The sequence below is a fragment of the Nipponia nippon genome, unplaced genomic scaffold (genome assembly GCF_047370975.1).
Source record: "Nipponia nippon isolate SJK-2023a ecotype South Korea unplaced genomic scaffold, ASM4737097v1 scaffold_3, whole genome shotgun sequence".
Taxonomy (NCBI): domain Eukaryota; kingdom Metazoa; phylum Chordata; class Aves; order Pelecaniformes; family Threskiornithidae; genus Nipponia; species Nipponia nippon.
The window spans coordinates 34,834,944-34,852,379 of NW_028262347.1; the positions used below are offsets into that span (position 1 = coordinate 34,834,944).

At 45.3% G+C, this 17,436-nt stretch overlaps 1 protein-coding gene across 2 annotated transcripts in view; it reads right to left on the reverse strand.

Annotated features, from left to right (window-relative positions):
- The window catches only part of SLC38A1 (solute carrier family 38 member 1), a 42,036-nt gene extending 31,402 nt beyond the window's left edge, over nt 1–10,634 (reverse strand). For both annotated transcript variants that reach the window (XR_015706572.1, XM_087766424.1), the window contains exons 1-2: nt 10,442–10,634; nt 1,785–2,000 (exon numbers count right to left, since the gene is read on the reverse strand). Coding sequence is in view for 1 of the 2 variants with exons in the window: in XM_087766424.1 (XP_087622550.1) it covers nt 1,785–1,903 (119 nt within the window). In the remaining variant the exon portion in view is untranslated. The remainder of the gene's footprint in view (nt 1–1,784; nt 2,001–10,441) is intronic.
- Between the last annotated feature and the right edge of the window lie 6,802 nt (nt 10,635–17,436).

Genomic DNA, 17,436 nt, shown 5'->3' on the forward strand with positions numbered 1-17,436 from the left:
AAGCACATCGTGGCCGCTGAGGACCAGGCACATACGGCACACGCTCCTTCCCCACCCTCCATAAACATTCACTAAAAGATGAAGTGCTAACAGGGTTCTTCCCTGTAACAGTTACTGGTGGCACCAGCCAAAGCGCTGGGGAGGTGCAGCCAGCCCAGTACAGCCCTTCCCCTCTCAAGGATATAACTCCTCGGCAGGCTCCAGGGAGTGAATTTACCACTGTCAGCCCCTGAGCTCCTCGCCTTACGAAGTGAGCCAGCAGGAAAGCAAGCAGGTTCACGCTGGAACTGTTTTGTTTTGGCAAAGTTGGAGGGGTTTTTTTCTTGCTCTTGCCTTTTTTTTTTCTTCTTCTTTTTTTTTTTTTTTTCCACAGAAGTGGTTTGCATTTCGTTTTGGCACTTTCCATCAAAGCAGTTGCATCAGAAAATTCCTGGCCAGCTCTAATCTTCATCAGCGCAGCTGCGCTGTGGTCACACCGCTACAGGGCGCATCTGGCGACCGCCCCAGGACTTCCCCCAGGCAGGCGGCGGGGGGTCAGGCTGGCACCCTCCTGCCGGGGGGGGCTCGCCCATGTCGCCAGCCAGGGCCCCTGCTTGGTCCTGGGGTACGGCCGGCTGGTTTTGCTACGTGCATGGTATGGCCAACGCCGGGTGCTTTTTCCCGCACCCGCCGCCAAGCTCCTTGCCCACCCACGTGGCCACGAGAGCCACACGACTCTACCCTCACTTGGGAAAAAACAGCTTTTAATTTTGTTTTTATGCTAGAAAGTGAGTTTCTCTGGGTAGCCAGAGAAGCTGCTGCCAAAAGGAAGAAAGGGCAAGAGAAGAGGTTTTTAAAGACCTGCAGCCCAGCCGTAGAGGAGCAGGATGGTGTGCCGGCAGAGGCTTCCCAGCAGCACCAGTGCCAGGCGGGGCTGGATCCCCGCGCAGGCACCAGCCAGCCGGCATGCTCCACCTCGCAATATTTGAACTGGAAGTTTGATCGAAAACCAGCTCCTTGTTTTACAGCTCACAAAACCCAAAAAGGGTCCGTCAGCAGGTCTTTGCTGTAAACAGGATGGCTCAGCACCTGTCAGAGGCTGGCAGGAAGGCCTGAAGAACCGCTCTCAGGTGGAACAGGCTGCTCTTTGAAATGACTGTACAGCTTATAGGAAACATCTACAGACTAATTTAAACAAATGTAATGATTTTCACCAATATTGATAAATAGATGCATTTTTTAAACTTGACATGAGTTAGGTATACGTCTCTGTTTCGCCAGCTTCTTGCCATCCTTGCTTCAGGGAGCAACAGCCGCTGCCCAGTTTACCTTGCCGAATCGCGAACATGGACAGGGACTACATTTGCTGCCAACAGCACCAGCTGCAAATCCCCAGGAGCTTGGGTGCATGGAGGTGGCCAGGCAGGTTAAAACCATCAGAGATCAAAGGTCAACAAAGCGATTTGCCCCAAATTATGCCATTGATCTAATTGTATTAATTATTATTACTTCTTTGCTGTGTGCAAGCAGACATTTCAAGACGTTGGCTTTTTGCTACATTATATGTTGGTGCATTTTATTAGACTAATTTGAAAGATTCAAAACGATGAATATATTGCCACTCTGTTTGCTTTATCTGCTGTTGCAGCCTATGCCCAACAGATGTCACATATGAAATTCAAATTACATCTTCAAATGGAGCATGACTTGGTAATGAATAATTCAAGACATATACTGAAAATTAGAATGCTGTTTTTAAACAGTGTGTTTCTCAGCACAGGCGGCGTCAGTGGAAAAATACTCACCTATTTATCTGGCCATTTTCCACCTCTGTGAAATCGTTTGAATCATTGCTGATGTTATCATCTTCAGGGACAGTCATATTCTGCAATTCAGTCAGTTCTAATCCAGCTTTGAAAGGCATCCTGGGTGAGGAACTGTACGTATCCAAGTGTTTCTCCAAATATTAGTGTTTGGTTGGTATCTCGTAAGTGAACCACAGCCACAGTAGTGTGAGCAACCTAAATAAAACACAAGAAAAAAAACCAACAAAATGTATACCACCAACAGCAGGCAATATCACCAGAAGAAACCAGTGAAACCTGCACAAGAGGGACCATCCTTACCAACCGATTTTGTATTGTTAGAAGGACCTCAGGTTATAACCCAAATGCATTGCAGAACAGTAGTAACCTTATATGCCTTAATGAGATCACTAACCTTACAAATTTACTTGGTCCCACAACCAACTGCTGAAGACAGTGCTTGTATTTATAAACTAGCGAGCAAACCAATCCTATTTGTTTCAGGAAAAGAGATTAACCGCCTACAAACTAAGGAATAAAAATGAGTTGCTTGTCCAAGTCCCATTTCGATATTTGGTGTTCAACTTCTGTATGTTCTCCATGCTGCCTCTTACTTAAAAATATAAAATACCTTGTGTTCGTGCTGTTACTAAGTGGATGGAACAGAAGGACAGAATTATCCCAGTACTCTGTTCTACTAATATCTGTATTCCAGGTATTTGAATACGTTAAGGTTTTTTGGTAAAGAGGATGCTTTGTGTACGGTTAAACTTATTCTGAACAAGGACAGAAACAGACAAAAACAATCCCTAAGCTCATGTATCATAGGAAGAAAGAGTAATGTATATCTTGTGTCAAGCAATTATTATCTAGAGATCAGGTGATCTCTCCTCTGATAGATGAGTTGCCTAAAAGCACCAAGAATAACACCAAAGGCAGATCAGACAAGTCTGCCACAGTGACATACTTCCTCATCAGCAATGCAAATCAACTGAAAGACCAATATTTTCCGGAGTCCAACCACTTTCGGCTGAGCTACAACTCCAGCGTAGTGCTGAAGCAACAAGATGTTATTCACAAACAAGCTCCTGCACCACAACTCTCTCAATTCCCATTTTGTGAATGAATTTTCTGCAGTATTGCCAAACAACGATTCACCCTCGGGTACGTGGTGAATGCTCAGATGCCAGATTAATTTGGGGATATTTTAAAATTCTCAGGGCTACCTCAAAACCATCAAACTGCTCTCATGCAACCAAAGAAGCAGGAACATCCCCGGCTCTTGCAGGGCGCTCTTGCAGGGCGCAGGAGGACATAGTTCACTTGTTCAGTTATGACATTTGCCTGTTTCAAATTAAGTTTACAGGACCCAATACTTCTGGTTTATACCACATCCCCACCATGCAGAAAAAAGCTTTGCAAATGAGCATTTTTTCCCCTGTAAATACTTTCTCAGAAATGTAATTTTATCTTGAAGTTTACGTGTGTTCTTAACATTTCCTCAAGAGCCCAAACTGTCCAAATTTCAGGTGCAAAGTTTAAAGGCGAGCCTCGAGGCTTACAGCAGGGCAGGATCTGCTCTTTTCTACTGAAGGAGCAAGTAAACACGTGGTTATGGTGGCAGACGGGGCCTGGTACAGCCTGGTGTGAGAATGAGAGCAGGATGTGAGCTGCGTCCTTTTCAGCTCCTCTACAGAGGAGATTTTCACTACAGATACCAGGAGAGCGACTGCTCGGGTATTAAAATGTTGGCACAATAAAAAGAAAGAAATGGATTTCAGCTGCTGATAAATAAATGCACACTGGCAAGCAGAGGGTGGTTTTAGCAGTGACATTCTGGAACAGTCTTCCTGGAGGCTGTGGGGATAAAATAGTCTACCTATTTTGGAAGAGAAGCATGATCTTTTTATAAAAGGATAAAACCACAGGAGATGGCGACTGCTGAGGTGGCAAGGACTGAGCCCACTGAATCCTGAAGCTTCCTGTGACCATGAGTTCCTAAAATAAACAATTCCTTAGAAGATGTGACAACCTCTGTATCGAGATGTGTATCCCCTGGCATTTAAAAACCTGCGTAAATGTTCGTCTGAGATTCAAGCAGAGCAGCTTTCCCTTTAGGCGCCGTTTTGCATCATGGTGCCCCAAGAGGATTTTCAGAACTGCCTTGACATTGCCTGTGCTTAATAAATTCTCCATTAAGTGTTTCAAAAGCAGGTGCTGAAATTAGCACTCCTGCGAGGTAAACAGTGTGCTGGAGAGCAGACTTCACAGCTCACTGACGTGCAGCTCCTGCTTTGCCGTTCTGCTCCTCTGTAGCTGAAACGCTGCAAGGCCGGACTGGCAGGAAAACGGCTCACTGGTTTATTCGCAAGGAATCTTTGCAGTGCAAACAGCCTTTTTTTGGTTTTAACCAAAATTCTGATTCTACAAAAAATTGATTGGATGAAGATGCAGCAAAACCTTAGTGCAAGCAGTGCCAGCCGAAGCACCAGCAATCATTTCAGCAGATTCCAGATTTCAGGCAGGCGAGTTGCCTCTGAAGCAGCATCGCAGCAGGCACACCTTTGAATCTGCCTCGGGTTCTTGCTAGGTTAAGTGATTTACTAAAAAAACACCAAAACAAACCCCTGAAACCAAAAAACTGTGGAGTGAAATAACGCATTGCACTTCCAAATATGAGAAAACCTGATCTCAGCGCCAAAACACAAGGAGGGTGAAGAGAGAGCAGTGGGGCTGGGGACTGAAACTTTCCCTGTCATAGCATGAACTCATAGCAAACCTTTGGCAAAGGATAACCACCTCATCCTTAGCACCTCCATCTGTAAAATTAAGATGATGACAGCGACAATAACACTCAGTTCGTGAAGCGCTTGCAGATTCAGAGGGAAAGGATGATAGAAGTGTGATACCTGGAAAAAAAACCTATGCAAATCTCAAATTATTTGCAAAGATAACTTTACCTTAGATACATACAGAGCAAACCTTTTGTCATTGCTAATCACTCTATGCACCCTCCACAGTCAGTGGAGTACAGGTGGTCACATGAATTTCACCCCCAAATTGCCTATTTTAAATTTCAAGTTCACAGATGTGACAACTTGCAGAGCCTAAATAAAATCTACAGTCCCTAAGGGTAGGCTTCACATCAACCAGCTTTATTCCCTATAAGTCGAGTGTCCGCTCCAGGCTCGTCACTTGGCCTCTACAGTGGAGCCTGGTGCTGCCAGAGGAGGATCCATCCCGGCCCACGGGAGGGGTCTGTAGCCACGCTGAGCTGCTCTCTGCAAATGCTGTCGCTTTGCTCCCAAAGGGAGCTTTGAGACTGGGATAGCCAAGCTAAGCAAGTTGCCACCTCAGGTATAGGTGCCACTAATGCTGTGGGGGGAAAAAAAAAAAAAGTAATTGCTTCGACTAATAAAAATTCACCATATGTTGATGCTGAGCTACTGGAAGCACCATTTTTACTTCTAAGGCCTTTTCATTCAAGAAATGTCATGAAATAAATGCAAATAAAAATGCTACATTGGCAAAAGTTCCTAGACTGAGCTTTATCTTAATTCACATTGAAAGGCAGTAAATAGTCATCTGAAGAGTGACTGTAGCAATCCCAATCACTTCCAGTCACTGTGCCTACTACTCTGCCCAGCCTTAAACCTCCCAAAAAGAAAACTTCCGGAGACCTGCCATCAAACCTCTCTCTCCAGACACACACATCGTAAATCAACAAGAAGAAACAAGAATTTTGCTCTTACTTCAAACTTTTCTACTCGGATGGGCAAACATTCCTCCCTGAAGCAGGAATCACCCCAAGAAAAAAAACAGGAAAGAGCTAATGACCTTTCTAAAGGAACCTCAAAGGTCTGTGTTTGGTAGCGGATCCAGCTCCTCTGTTCAGTAGAAAAAGCACTGGTCTGGCCTAGGAGCTTGGCTTTTTCTTTAAACATCCCATGACATGTCTTGTAAAACCCATTATGGATAATTTATTCATCGTGTGCTCCTTGCAGAATATGGGAAAGATTACAACTGGTCACAGACTTCAGAAGGAGGACTGTGAGATGACACAAGAAGATAAAATGAGTTTATTTTTCTCAAGGACACTGAGACCTTCACAAGCCATTAAAACACATTCCAAGAACTGGGGTCATTTTCTCTGTTGCCTTCTGAAACATTTAAAAAAAGAAAAAAAAAAAATCCCTGCAACTCCAGTTTTCTGGACTGTTCAAATTCTACAATAGCAGTAATGGGCTCAAAACGTTTGTATTTGAAAAAATACGCTAATACAGACAATCTAACTTGATTTCTTATGCTGGCTCAAGCATGAACCCTTTCTGGGCAGTACCTGGAAGAGGTGTAATCTCAGAAAACACTTTGCTAGAAGTTGTGTTTTTAACAGTAACATCATCACTCCTGGTGGTAATGGTGATGGCTTAATTCACAGGCCATTTTTTTCATATCCTGTAAGTGACATAATTCAAAAAGTGCCATCTTAAGACACATGGCTGCCCAAAAGCTGACCCAGTATGCGAGAGGCGTTTGGGTAAGCGGTCGGGTTGGACAACATCCAGCCTGTCTCTGGGTATGGTTTTTGTCATGTGCACTCTCACCGGCCACTTCATTCACTGAACGCTACCCGCAGTCAAACGGTCTTGGGGATGGCAAATATCTAAGACACGCTAAGCAATTTTAAGTATGGAATTCAAGATAATTTGCTTAAAAGATGAAATATGACTCAAAGGGAATTTTGCCAAGAACTCCTCTTGGTCGGTTATGAGGCATCAGAATCCAGTGCTTGAGTTTCACACAAGCTGGTTTTATTCCTACAAAGCCCGAGATGTGATACGTCTTTCTTTGCTCATACTTCTAAAAGTTCTTTCAAAGAAGAGCAATATGACCAGTAAGACTCCATGGTTATAACTAATGAAACACTGAGCCTGAAACTCTGTGTACTCTGTGTACGGACTATTCACTTAAATGACAAAAAGCAATAATAGCCTTTATACGTTACAGTATCACGTTGGGAGGCAGGGAAGTGACTACCTCCTTTTTGTTCAGCATCAGTGACACCTGACATGTGGAACATAAAGCTCCCGATTTACTCCTCATCCACAGGAAGGACAAAATGGAGAGATTAGAGAAGAGCCACGGAGACAACAAAGAGCTTGGAAATTCAAGACTGACTCACATCCACGGAGCAAACATCTGCAGTGCTTGAAATGTCATTGCCTCCAGCTCCCTCGGTACTGCCCCTCTGCAGCAGGCTGCAGCTGCCGGAGCGGCGGAAGGAAGCAGCTTCACCCTGGCCCCACTGGCGGCCCAGCCCCGGTGGCCCGGAGGGCCCCATGGAGAGCCACTGAGGTGCTGACACGCGCCCGTTCTGCCCACCGGCAACGCCGCCAGGCCGTGGGCAGTGCGGCGGCCAGAAGGCCTTCCAGCTGCTCCAGCTGTTTGCTTGGTGGCTGCAGGCCATCACCTTTCATTTCCAGGCTCCTTCTCTCTCACGCTGCCCCCACGGCACAAGGGATGGAAACAGTTAAAAGATTAGGTGGTGGTGGCAGGGGAAATAAACAAGTGACAGAAGACTTGAGAAGGAAGCTGGTAAAAGGGTGCTATAAAAAAGAAGCGCTGAGCACAAATGTGGATTCTCAACCTTTCTCTTGGTACTGCGTGACCTTGTGCTGCAACAGGAAAATGTTCCTGCTCTGCCCCATCGCTCTCCACGCTGCCCTTCCATGCTGCCACAAAGAAAGGGAAGACAGTCCCAAATTAAGTCTCGACAGGCTACTCAGCTGATCAAAGGCAGGCAAATAAGAAATCATAAAATCCCAGTCTGATTCACCCAGTGATATATTACTTTAGGCAAAACACTTAAAGATGAGCCATAAAGGAAAATGGTTTCAACTACATTTTTGTTTTGAGCCCTTCCCAGTCAATTTAGGGAAGGCATTTGGCAGAGGAATATAGTCACATTTTTTCGTAATTATATTTCTCTGTGAAATCCTCTCAACAGTCTTGGTTTTGCTGAAGAGATCCCAGAACGCACCGCCACAAATAAAGGAACTCTTGTCTTCCACAAAAAGTGGAAGCGCTGTACGAGTAGGGCTTTATGGTTACAGCAATGAAACAGACTATCCAGATGTATTCGTGAGGGCTAAACAGCAGCTCTGAAATCCTTATTTAAAATAAATTTCGTACTGCAGAAGGAAGAACTCTTTGCATAAGTTCATATGCAACTCACTTTTCCTTCCCCCCCAGTTTACAAGTAATTTCTTTGCTTCAGTTTTCTTGACTGTAAGAGATATTTACCTGATAAGCTTACACAAATATTATGAGAGCTAACTGGAAAAGGACCGTGAAACACTTTCAACATGAAAAAGCTGCCATTTTTCCCAAGAGTGGCCCCTCAGACTTCTTGGACTGGATTAAGGTCACAGCAATACATACCTATCAAAAGGAAACTGAATTTAGGCTTAGAATATTTAAATATTCCCACAAAATCTAATTCACCTTCACAATACCAACTTTTAAAGCGTGGCTACTGTCACACTATGTGCTAAGCGTGTTTCTACAGAAATGAGCAATTTGAGAAAAAGAGAGGGGAGAGCACGGGAGGAAGGAAAGTCCCATTTCTGCTCAGTCACCTCTCTTCCCCTGGTAAAGAGCAAACCCCAAAACCAGATGTAGGACAGAGACCCAGGATGAGGAGCCCGCCAGCAGTCTGGCTGAGAGAGCCCTGCCTCCCCTTCCATCCTTTAAAACCCTTGTAAAAAGCAGGATTTGGACATGGAGGACAATTGCTCCTCCATGTTCTACGGCAATCTGCAGAAAGCCTCAAATAATTTGGAGGATAATCCTCTGCACAGGGGTATGTGGAGCACGGCGCTCGCTGCCAACGCATCTCCTGTCCTCACCCGGGCTGGAGAGCCCCGTTGGTCCAACTACAGCATAAATAGTCTCAAGTGACAAGCCAGAGGATGCCGCAGTGTGCTTCAGTGAAGTGCTCTCTCTATGGTGCCTCTTAAAAAGAAAAAAAAAAAAAAAAACACCAACAAAAACCTTCCAAAAAGGCAAAGTCAAATAGGAGTCATTCAGTACGACAGTGAGGCAGATCCCATTTTAGTCAGTGAATTTCCACCGAGCCACAGCAGAAGGCCTCTGCTCACTGAGAATATGGCAATTCCTAGATTTCAGGCAGGTTTTGCCAGTCGATTTCAGCACAATTTTGGCATGGGCTTCTAGCCTGAAAAGGGCAGGTACTGATGCTCTTTATCCTTCAGCAACAGATGGAATTCCCTTTTAGAGGCTTTTTAAACAAAGTTAGTACTTTGGTGGCAAATGAAGTAAAAATTAGATGGAAGGATGCTCTTTCTTTCTCCCCCTGTAGCTGTTTTGACTTCTGATCTAAGATGGTTAGACTCAGAATGTCTTTTTTTTCCTTCTAGAATGTATTTTATCAATTAAAAAGGATTTTTCTAATACTTTACTTTTAGAACAATGGCTGGTACACATTATTTTGCCTTTCAAGCACGAGTCAATCCCAAACAAACCTAAACGAAGCACCACCAAGCACGGGTTACTATCCTTTGGAACAGAGGTTAGTGGAAGTGCCCCAAAGCAGTCCGTGAGACACGGAACAGCCCACGGCTGTGCGGTGGGTTCAGCTGGTGGCACAAGCAGACCACACCTTCGCCCTCCGTAAAACCAACTGCCGAACACGGGGTTTATGTCGGTCCTCCTAATGTCACATAAACAAAGCCCGGCTTTACACACCTCCTGGTCTCCTCTGCCGCAAGGAGAGACATCCTAGCTACAGGTTGCATTACAAACTCTGCAAAACAGCGGAACAAACCCTCTGCCATAAGAGCGAGCTGGACGTATATACACGTGAGCAAACGCACACCCGGGCATGCAAACCTGCCCGTTTTTGTTCTCGCCTTCGGCTCATTAAAAGCCAGCAGCTTAGCTGTTACTATGTATTTACGGGCAGGCGCACACGCACAGCCACACGCGTGCGCGCCGTGGGCCCAGCCTGCGTTTTCTGAACACCGTAAAACTTCCCCTGCCCCTCCGGCGGGGCTGGGTCCAAGCGGGGCCGGAACGCTGCCCGGCACGGCCGCACTGACCGCGGCCGCGCATCCTGCGGAGGCTGCGGCGCCGGCGGCCCCGCCGCGCAGCCCCAGCCATCGCGCTGCCCAGGGCCAAACTCATTGACTGTTATTTTTTTTTGGCGCTGCCAGCGAAAGCTCGTGGCTGCTGTCTGCCGGTTTGGGTGGGTTTTTTTTTTTTTTGGTTTGGTTTCTTTTTGTTTTTTTAAAGGCACGCCGCAGCGGCTGGGTACGGCAGCATCGCGGCGGCCGGCCCCCCCGCCGCCCCAGCCGCGGGGAGATGCCGCATGGCCGGCCCCGTCCCCCGCCGCAGCGATGCCTCTGGGCTCCCCCATCCCCTCCCCGACTCGCTGCGCGCATTTTTAGGGCTTGAAACCCGCCGCGGCCGGGGGCGAGCCGGCACCTTTGGCGGGGCGAGGGGCGGCTGCGCAGGCGGCGGAGACAAAGCGCGGCCGGCGGCGGGCTCCGGCCCGCGCTGCGCGGCCGCGGCGCGGAGACAAAGGCTGCGCGGGGAGCCGCGTCCCCGTCCCCCCGATTGCATCAGCTGCTGCCTACCTTCCCGAGGAGCCGCGGGGATCCCCCGAGGTATAATCCACCGTCTCCGGCGAGAGCCGGCCCGAGCACCCCGGCAAATGATGACAGTGGTAATAATAAAATAAAATAAAATAAATTAAGAAAAAGGGGCGAGGACAGGGGGGGATTGAATTGGCGAAACGAAGACGGCGAGGAAGATGCCGCTCCTCCTCTCGCCGCGGGTGTGTGCATGTGGTGGGCGGGCGGGCGGGCAAGGCGGGAGCGCGCCTGGGCCGGGGCGGGGGCCGGGGCCGCGCCGCCAGGTGCCGCGGGACGCGGAGACCCGCGGAGCCCCGCGGCCGCGCCGCCTCCCCTCGGGGCCGCCCGCCCGCCCGTGCCCCGGGCGGGGACCCGCGGGGCTCCCCGGCACCCCCGCCCCCGGCCGCCGGTAGGTTCAGCCTCGTGCATTTTTTAGAAACAATTTTTTTACTCTTTTTACAACAACAACAAATCGTTTTTCGCTCTCCTTTTACGCCACGGCTTGCCGACAGGAGAACCCCTCCTGGCAGGCAGGCCGCGTTTTGGTGGCGTTTTCCTTGAAATGGCCACGGAAGATCTGGCTTCATCATGTTACTCAATTTCCTGTTTCGTCATGCAAAATGTATATGCTGAAAATGCTGCCATTTGTGTGAGAGGGCAGAGCATTTCCAACTGGGGCAAGACATGCTTTCCAGATACAAAGGGGGATCTGATGCGCAGATGATTTGCTGTAGCTTGTTATTTCCATACTTGTCTCTAGAAAGCATTGTATGAGCTTTTTGGCTTGGAAAAAAAAACTTTTTAAGAACAAACTTGAAGCAAGACGGCATTGCAGCTGACGATTTGAGACCCCAGTCCTTGGTTTCAGCCCATGCAACGCGTGACTTGCACAGGATGTCACAAGGCAAAACATGAAAGGATGCTGGAGCGTGCGGGTTTGGGGGCAGTTTGCCTGGCCATCCGTGGAGGGGGGATGGGTGCTGGGAAGCTCTCGTCGTAGCTCTGCCGGCACCTTCTTGAGATGTTTGCTCTGGAAGTTCCCCTACCGGGTCTCCTAAATGTCAGGCCAAAAAGGCAGATGACACACGAAGAACTGTGGTTTTCAAATTACCATCTTTGCATGTACAAGTTGGATTCCTGTTTTAGTGCTTGCGCTGCATTTTTTTTCACTAGGGTAGTTCTTTGAATGTGAACCGCTGTGCAGACAGTAATGTAATTAACACCCATCGCACCCCGCTAGGGCGAGAGCCGTACCATCCCAGTAATGAGAGCGAAGCCAGAAGAAGAGCTGGCTGCCCAAGGTCGTTAAGCCAAGGGCTGCTCTTTCAACACTCCCTGGCGTGAATAAACCTCTTGGGGGCTCAGGCCAGCACCCTGCGCAGCCCCAGAGAAATTTCAGATTGACAAAGGATGTGGGGTCGGATTCCAAGTCAGGGGCTTCACCCCCCCATCCAGCCCTATTGTGCAAGGCACCATGCCCCAAAGCAGAGAAGAAAGAGTTTGCAATTCACTCTCACTCAATCAGATTTATTTCTCTTAAACTGACAATCAACCTCCCCCCCCAAATTACTAAATAAAAATATATATTACATAATGGATGTGGTCAGGTGATCTTGTTGTAGGGAATAAGAAGAAACTCTACTTTGTTTCTGTAAAACAAAACGTGTCAGGCTGACTGTCAGGTGAATGGTTGTTGATTTGATCCGTTCTGTTGCCACTGTTCATTTTATACCTGTAGAGGTAGACGTTTTCTACCTTACAGATAATTTGATTCTTACCTTGTCGTACATAGTGTTAGAACCAAGGTAATAATTTTTCATAGAATTTGGAAAAAATCTTCTTAGCATATCTTAACACAGCTCTACAAAAATAATAGCACTTCTCAGAAATTATAACTATTTTACTTTGCACTTTTAGTATTTCATATTTGTCCAGTCTCAATATCTTTCTGATTTTTTGGCACTGTTAGTTCTATTTGCCTTGATATTCTGTGAAACCTTGATGCTTGTGAGCAGCATCTTCTAGTTCCAGCTTTTATGATTTCTTGTAAGCTTTTTTCCAATAGGTTTTTATGCCATTCACTCCTTATTGACCTTATTCACTCCTCCTGGGCCTTTCTCTTTATCCTTTTCACTTGTAATCTCGTTCCTATATCTGGCTTCAGATATACTGAAGATTCAGGAATTTGCTTTTATATTTCAAGCCCATCCTTTTTCTTCCTCTTGTCCGTCTAGAACTGGCAGTTCTCTTCTTGGATGCCTTTCAATGCACTTTTATCTAGTCAAAATGGATCCTCTCCTCTTTCCTCTGAAATAGCCCTAAGCCTTTCTCTCTCTGCGATAACACCACTCCCATCCTTCTTTTGTTCAGACCTGCAACTTCCAAATGTTATTTAGATTATATTTCCCCTGCCTAAAATGCATCCACAGCCATGTTCATTTTCAGAACTACACTCTGAAGTGCAATGTTCTTCCAGAGTCTGGAAAATTCCCTTCTGCACTGTCCTTCAAAAATTTATGCTTATCGACTAACTTAAACTGTCTAATGGAAACTGCAGGTATGCAACAAGAAATATACCTATATAATAAAAGTGAACTTAAATCAAAAGACACCAAATACTTCTTTAGTTGACTAAATTGTCACACTTTGTGAGCATTTGGCAAGCTTCTCCATGCACAGTTTCTGAATGCTGTTTGATTTGGGGTGCACTGTATTGAAAGTGGGGCTTGGTTGGCTTCTTTGTTGCCTTTTGCTTCCAAATTGCAGTGAAGCCTATGAGTGATTCCAAGCCCAATTCTTGCACCTGGCACAAAGCTGATGACAGAGGGTCATTAAATTTGGATGATTACCCGTTCAAATATTTTACCCGTGGGCAAATATATGGCTACGGCCCAGGGGAAAGGAGTTCTTGGAGTCGGAGGTAGCTGTGCCTAGGGCAGGGGGATTCGGGGCTGACGTGACCAGCCTGACAGGAGGAGCTGGAGGTGCTTACAGAGTTCTCTTCACCTCTATTTTAGTACATCCGTCATTGGCATGTTTGAACTTACGTGTTAGCGCTTGTGTGAAAGAGAGGGGAATAAAAGAGAACAGATCAGAAGCGGAAAGCCAGCTGAAGGAGAAAAATCCTGTGTTTTGCAGAGAAGCTGCTTGCTGCCGGAAAGTGACCTTCAACATCTTTGAAGTCTCTGACTGGCCTTCAAGAACGGCCAAGAGTGATGAGGAAGCACAGGGTGTAGGCAATGGCTATTTTTGCACCTCAGTGCTACATCTACATCTTGTGCTACTAGAAATAAAAAGCACATAGACTTTGGGGGCTTTTTTTGTCTGGTTTTGTTTTTTTGGAATGAAGACTTTGTGTCCACTTGCTGCAGAGAGCCCACGAGCTTAGGTCTGATAAGGCAGCATCTAAGCTGCAGGGCTGCTCACAGGAGGGGGCAGTACCGGTCCTCTTTTAGGAAGCAGTTAGAGAGTGAGATCCCCATCCCACCAAGGCTTCACAGAGACCATGAGCCCAAAAAGCGTTGCAGATGTTCCTGAAGGAGGAACAAAGTGCTGGTATCTACTTGGGCTGAGAGTGGCTCAAGCCCAAACGTACCATGGGGACCGCTGAGGTGGGCGAACTCTTCCAGGGCGGTACAGTGAGCTATTGCGCTGCCCGGTGCAACTTTCTTCTTGGAAGTAAAGTAAAATTTTCCACAAATATGATTTCTCTAGTCTGCGGTGCCAGGATTTGCTATCAGGCAAAAATAAAGGTTTCTTGGAAATCTACTGCCATGTTAAAAGCCTGTTGGTGCTAGCAGGGTCCCGACGTTCATTCTGTGACATTAGGTGAGAAGGATATTTTGCCTAGCAGCTGAGCAAGTAAAAACATCATTGACTACAATGCGTAATGTACAATCTGTACATGACTGGTCTTGCATGATACTCTGAAAAGAACTGCCCACACTTGTCACAGATTTTGTGAACACTGATAGCATCAACTGTGTTTAAACATGTGTTCAGCCGCCTCCAACTCTGCATGTTGAGACAATCAGTTTTCAAGGGCTGCAAAATCTTGCGTGCATATCTGTGACTCTGCGATCATGAGATGGTAGAATTTGTTAGTTTCCTGGCCAAAGTGTGGCATATAACTACAATTACTAATCCTGGTTTAATAGGAGAATTTGTCCTCTGCTCTTCCTCTTTAGATTCAGGAATTCATGCAACGAACCAGGTAGTTGTGCTTTTTCTCCTTACCTTCTGATGATCTGCTCTAACTCTTTTCTTTGGTCAGAACAAGTGTTTTACTGGAATACAAAGGTTTCAAACTAATTGCATGAGGCTAAAGAAATAGCAGTGACTAAAACAGAGATTTGCAAGTATGATAGATGCCTGTAGTGATAGTAAAAGCTTCATTTAAACACACTTTAAAAGTATGTGTAACAAAATGCTCTTCTGTTTAATTGCTTTTAAAGTGCTGCTTCTTACTGTCAATTTTTAGTGCTATAGACCAATTTATATGGTCTGAGTAGACCATTAATCGTTGATCTTTCTGAAACGACTTAAATTCAGACTTCATCGTAACCATGATGCCAAGTTGTGTTACAACACAAAGAGGAGATCCTCTCTGCTTTTGCCCAGAAAAGGATATTTTTTGCCATTCCATTTGTATAGAGTAACTTCAAAGGCTTGCTTAGGGTTTTGAGGGATAGTACCTGTTATGTCAGGTTGCCAGAAATGGTCCTGGCAACTCGCAACTCCTAGTCCCAGCATAAGGCATAGCTATGGAAGATGGGATGTGTCTAGAAACATGAAGTAATTGATAACTGTTGTGAATTAAATTATAGTAAAGATAATTTATTTAATCTGAGACTGGCCTGCGAGTGCACAGCCCAGTAATTGAATTCTCCTCTGTTAAAAAAGATAGATTAAAAGATACATATATAAAAGAAAAGAATATGAAAGTTTAATTCAGAGTGCCAAATATTATATATCTAAATGCATATCATTAATTAGAAGCATTCAAAATTGCTGAGCATTTCTCACTGCTGCTTAAATCCATGGGAGCTGAGGGAACTCAGTATCTCTAGAAATCAGAGTGCTCATTTACCTGACTCTATATGAAATTAGATGCTAACCTGTAAGTATCCGGGTTGCACGTACTGACCTTATTGTAATCCAATAATAATGTATTCTGGAGAATTTATGGGATTATGAAACCTCATGAAATGAGTGAATGTGAAAAAAAGGGGTGAATTCTTATTTTTGACAATTGCCATCTAATAAGATGACATAAGCTTTATAAGCTTTTCAGGATGGCGGTAAAATGACGAACTCTTTAAATCACCACAGTAAACAACCAACCCATAAAGATTAGCTTTACCCACAAGAAATTCATACTCAAGGAGTAGAGGACGAGGTTAAAATGAAGTCCTTTAAGAACATCTTGATGGCTGATATTTTTTAAAAGAATAAACTAAAATAAAGCTATTGACATGCCCAAGGGCATGTCAGGAAGTCTGGCTGAAATACAGCAGAAATAGTAAGCTTATTTAAAAGCTGAGGTTGTTAACACATCTGTAAGACCAAGCAGGTGCCTTATGTGGTACCCAGTACCCATCCCATTGTTCCTCTGGTATTTACATTAGCTTTTGCAATTCTTTAAAATGCAAACAAATTCCATTTTCATTAAACCTAAATGAAATCAGTGAAAGCAAAATTTAATCCATAATTTACAAGGCTTTGGGTATCATGTATTCCATGAAAGTCCTTCCCTAGAGACTGTGACAGTGCTGTAGGCCAAAGCAATGCTCTGTGCGTGCGTGTTCAGTGGTTATTAAATGTGCATGCATTTAATAATCTGTTTATGGAGGAGTCAAGTTCTGTAGAAAAAACATTAAACTGATAAAATTAAGCTAACTGGAACTTCATGTTGTAAGTAGAGCAAAACTTCCTGATCTGCTCGAGACAGGGAAGTCTCCAGCACTGCTGGTGTGGCTGCTTCCCCCCCAGCCTCCCTTGCAGCACGGAGCTGGGCAGTGCCAGTCCCACCTCCCTGGCATGCTACTGAGCTCAAGCTGCAAATAAGGAAAAAAGGCAAATAGCAGACGCAAATATCAAAGTATACAGCTCTACTAGCAGTCGTGCTTAAAAACATTCTGAGGTACCTGTGCGGTAACCTATTTCTCTCTCTGGTTTTGGGCTTCATAGAGCAGCTGTCATTACAGTAATGAAGTGATTAGATCTGCTCTGTTGCCTAATTATAGGACTAGAAATGGCATGCATTCCTGCAATCTAGTTAAGTACTCCATCTCTGAATCCTCTGATTTCAGGGATAGTCTTTGGGAAATTATCTTCAGAGGACATAATTTTTTTTTTTTAAAGTGCACTTGATTGAAATGAGGAGTCTATCATATTGTAGAATTATTGATTATGATAAGTACTTTGAACTTACGCAGGGTTTTTCATCTCAGAATCTCCTAGTATTTTGCTACAAGGGGCAAGTATTATTAGTCCCGCTGCAGATTGAAAACTTGGAGGAAAAATGAGAGAATACATTATTTATTTAGGATTCCTGTCATATGATGGAGCAAGACTAGCTAGTTCAAGACTAGCTACCCTTTCCTTTAATGTCCTTGAAGGGATCCTACAAGCAAAATACCTTTGGTTGCATTTCTTTAGGATGGAAGAGTCTTCCATGCAGGTCTTGGTTCTATAGATTTTGGGTACAAAACGAGACTGCTCACAGCCTCCAGTTAATGACAGGAGCACAGTATTACAAAAGAAAAGACATCTTAAAAGACTTTATGTATCTGCCTTAATTATCAGTATATGTCTCTACAGAGGTAGGTCTGCCTTCATGCCATCTCCTGACATCTTTGGAGATGGAAAGGTGAACCTGCTCCCTATCAGCATCTGTTTTATTGTCTGCCAGCAGCAGTATATTTGCCCACCTAACGTGTTGCAGAGTTGTGGGCTTACATCCCTCTCCTATCTGGGCTTACATCCCTATAGTGTCC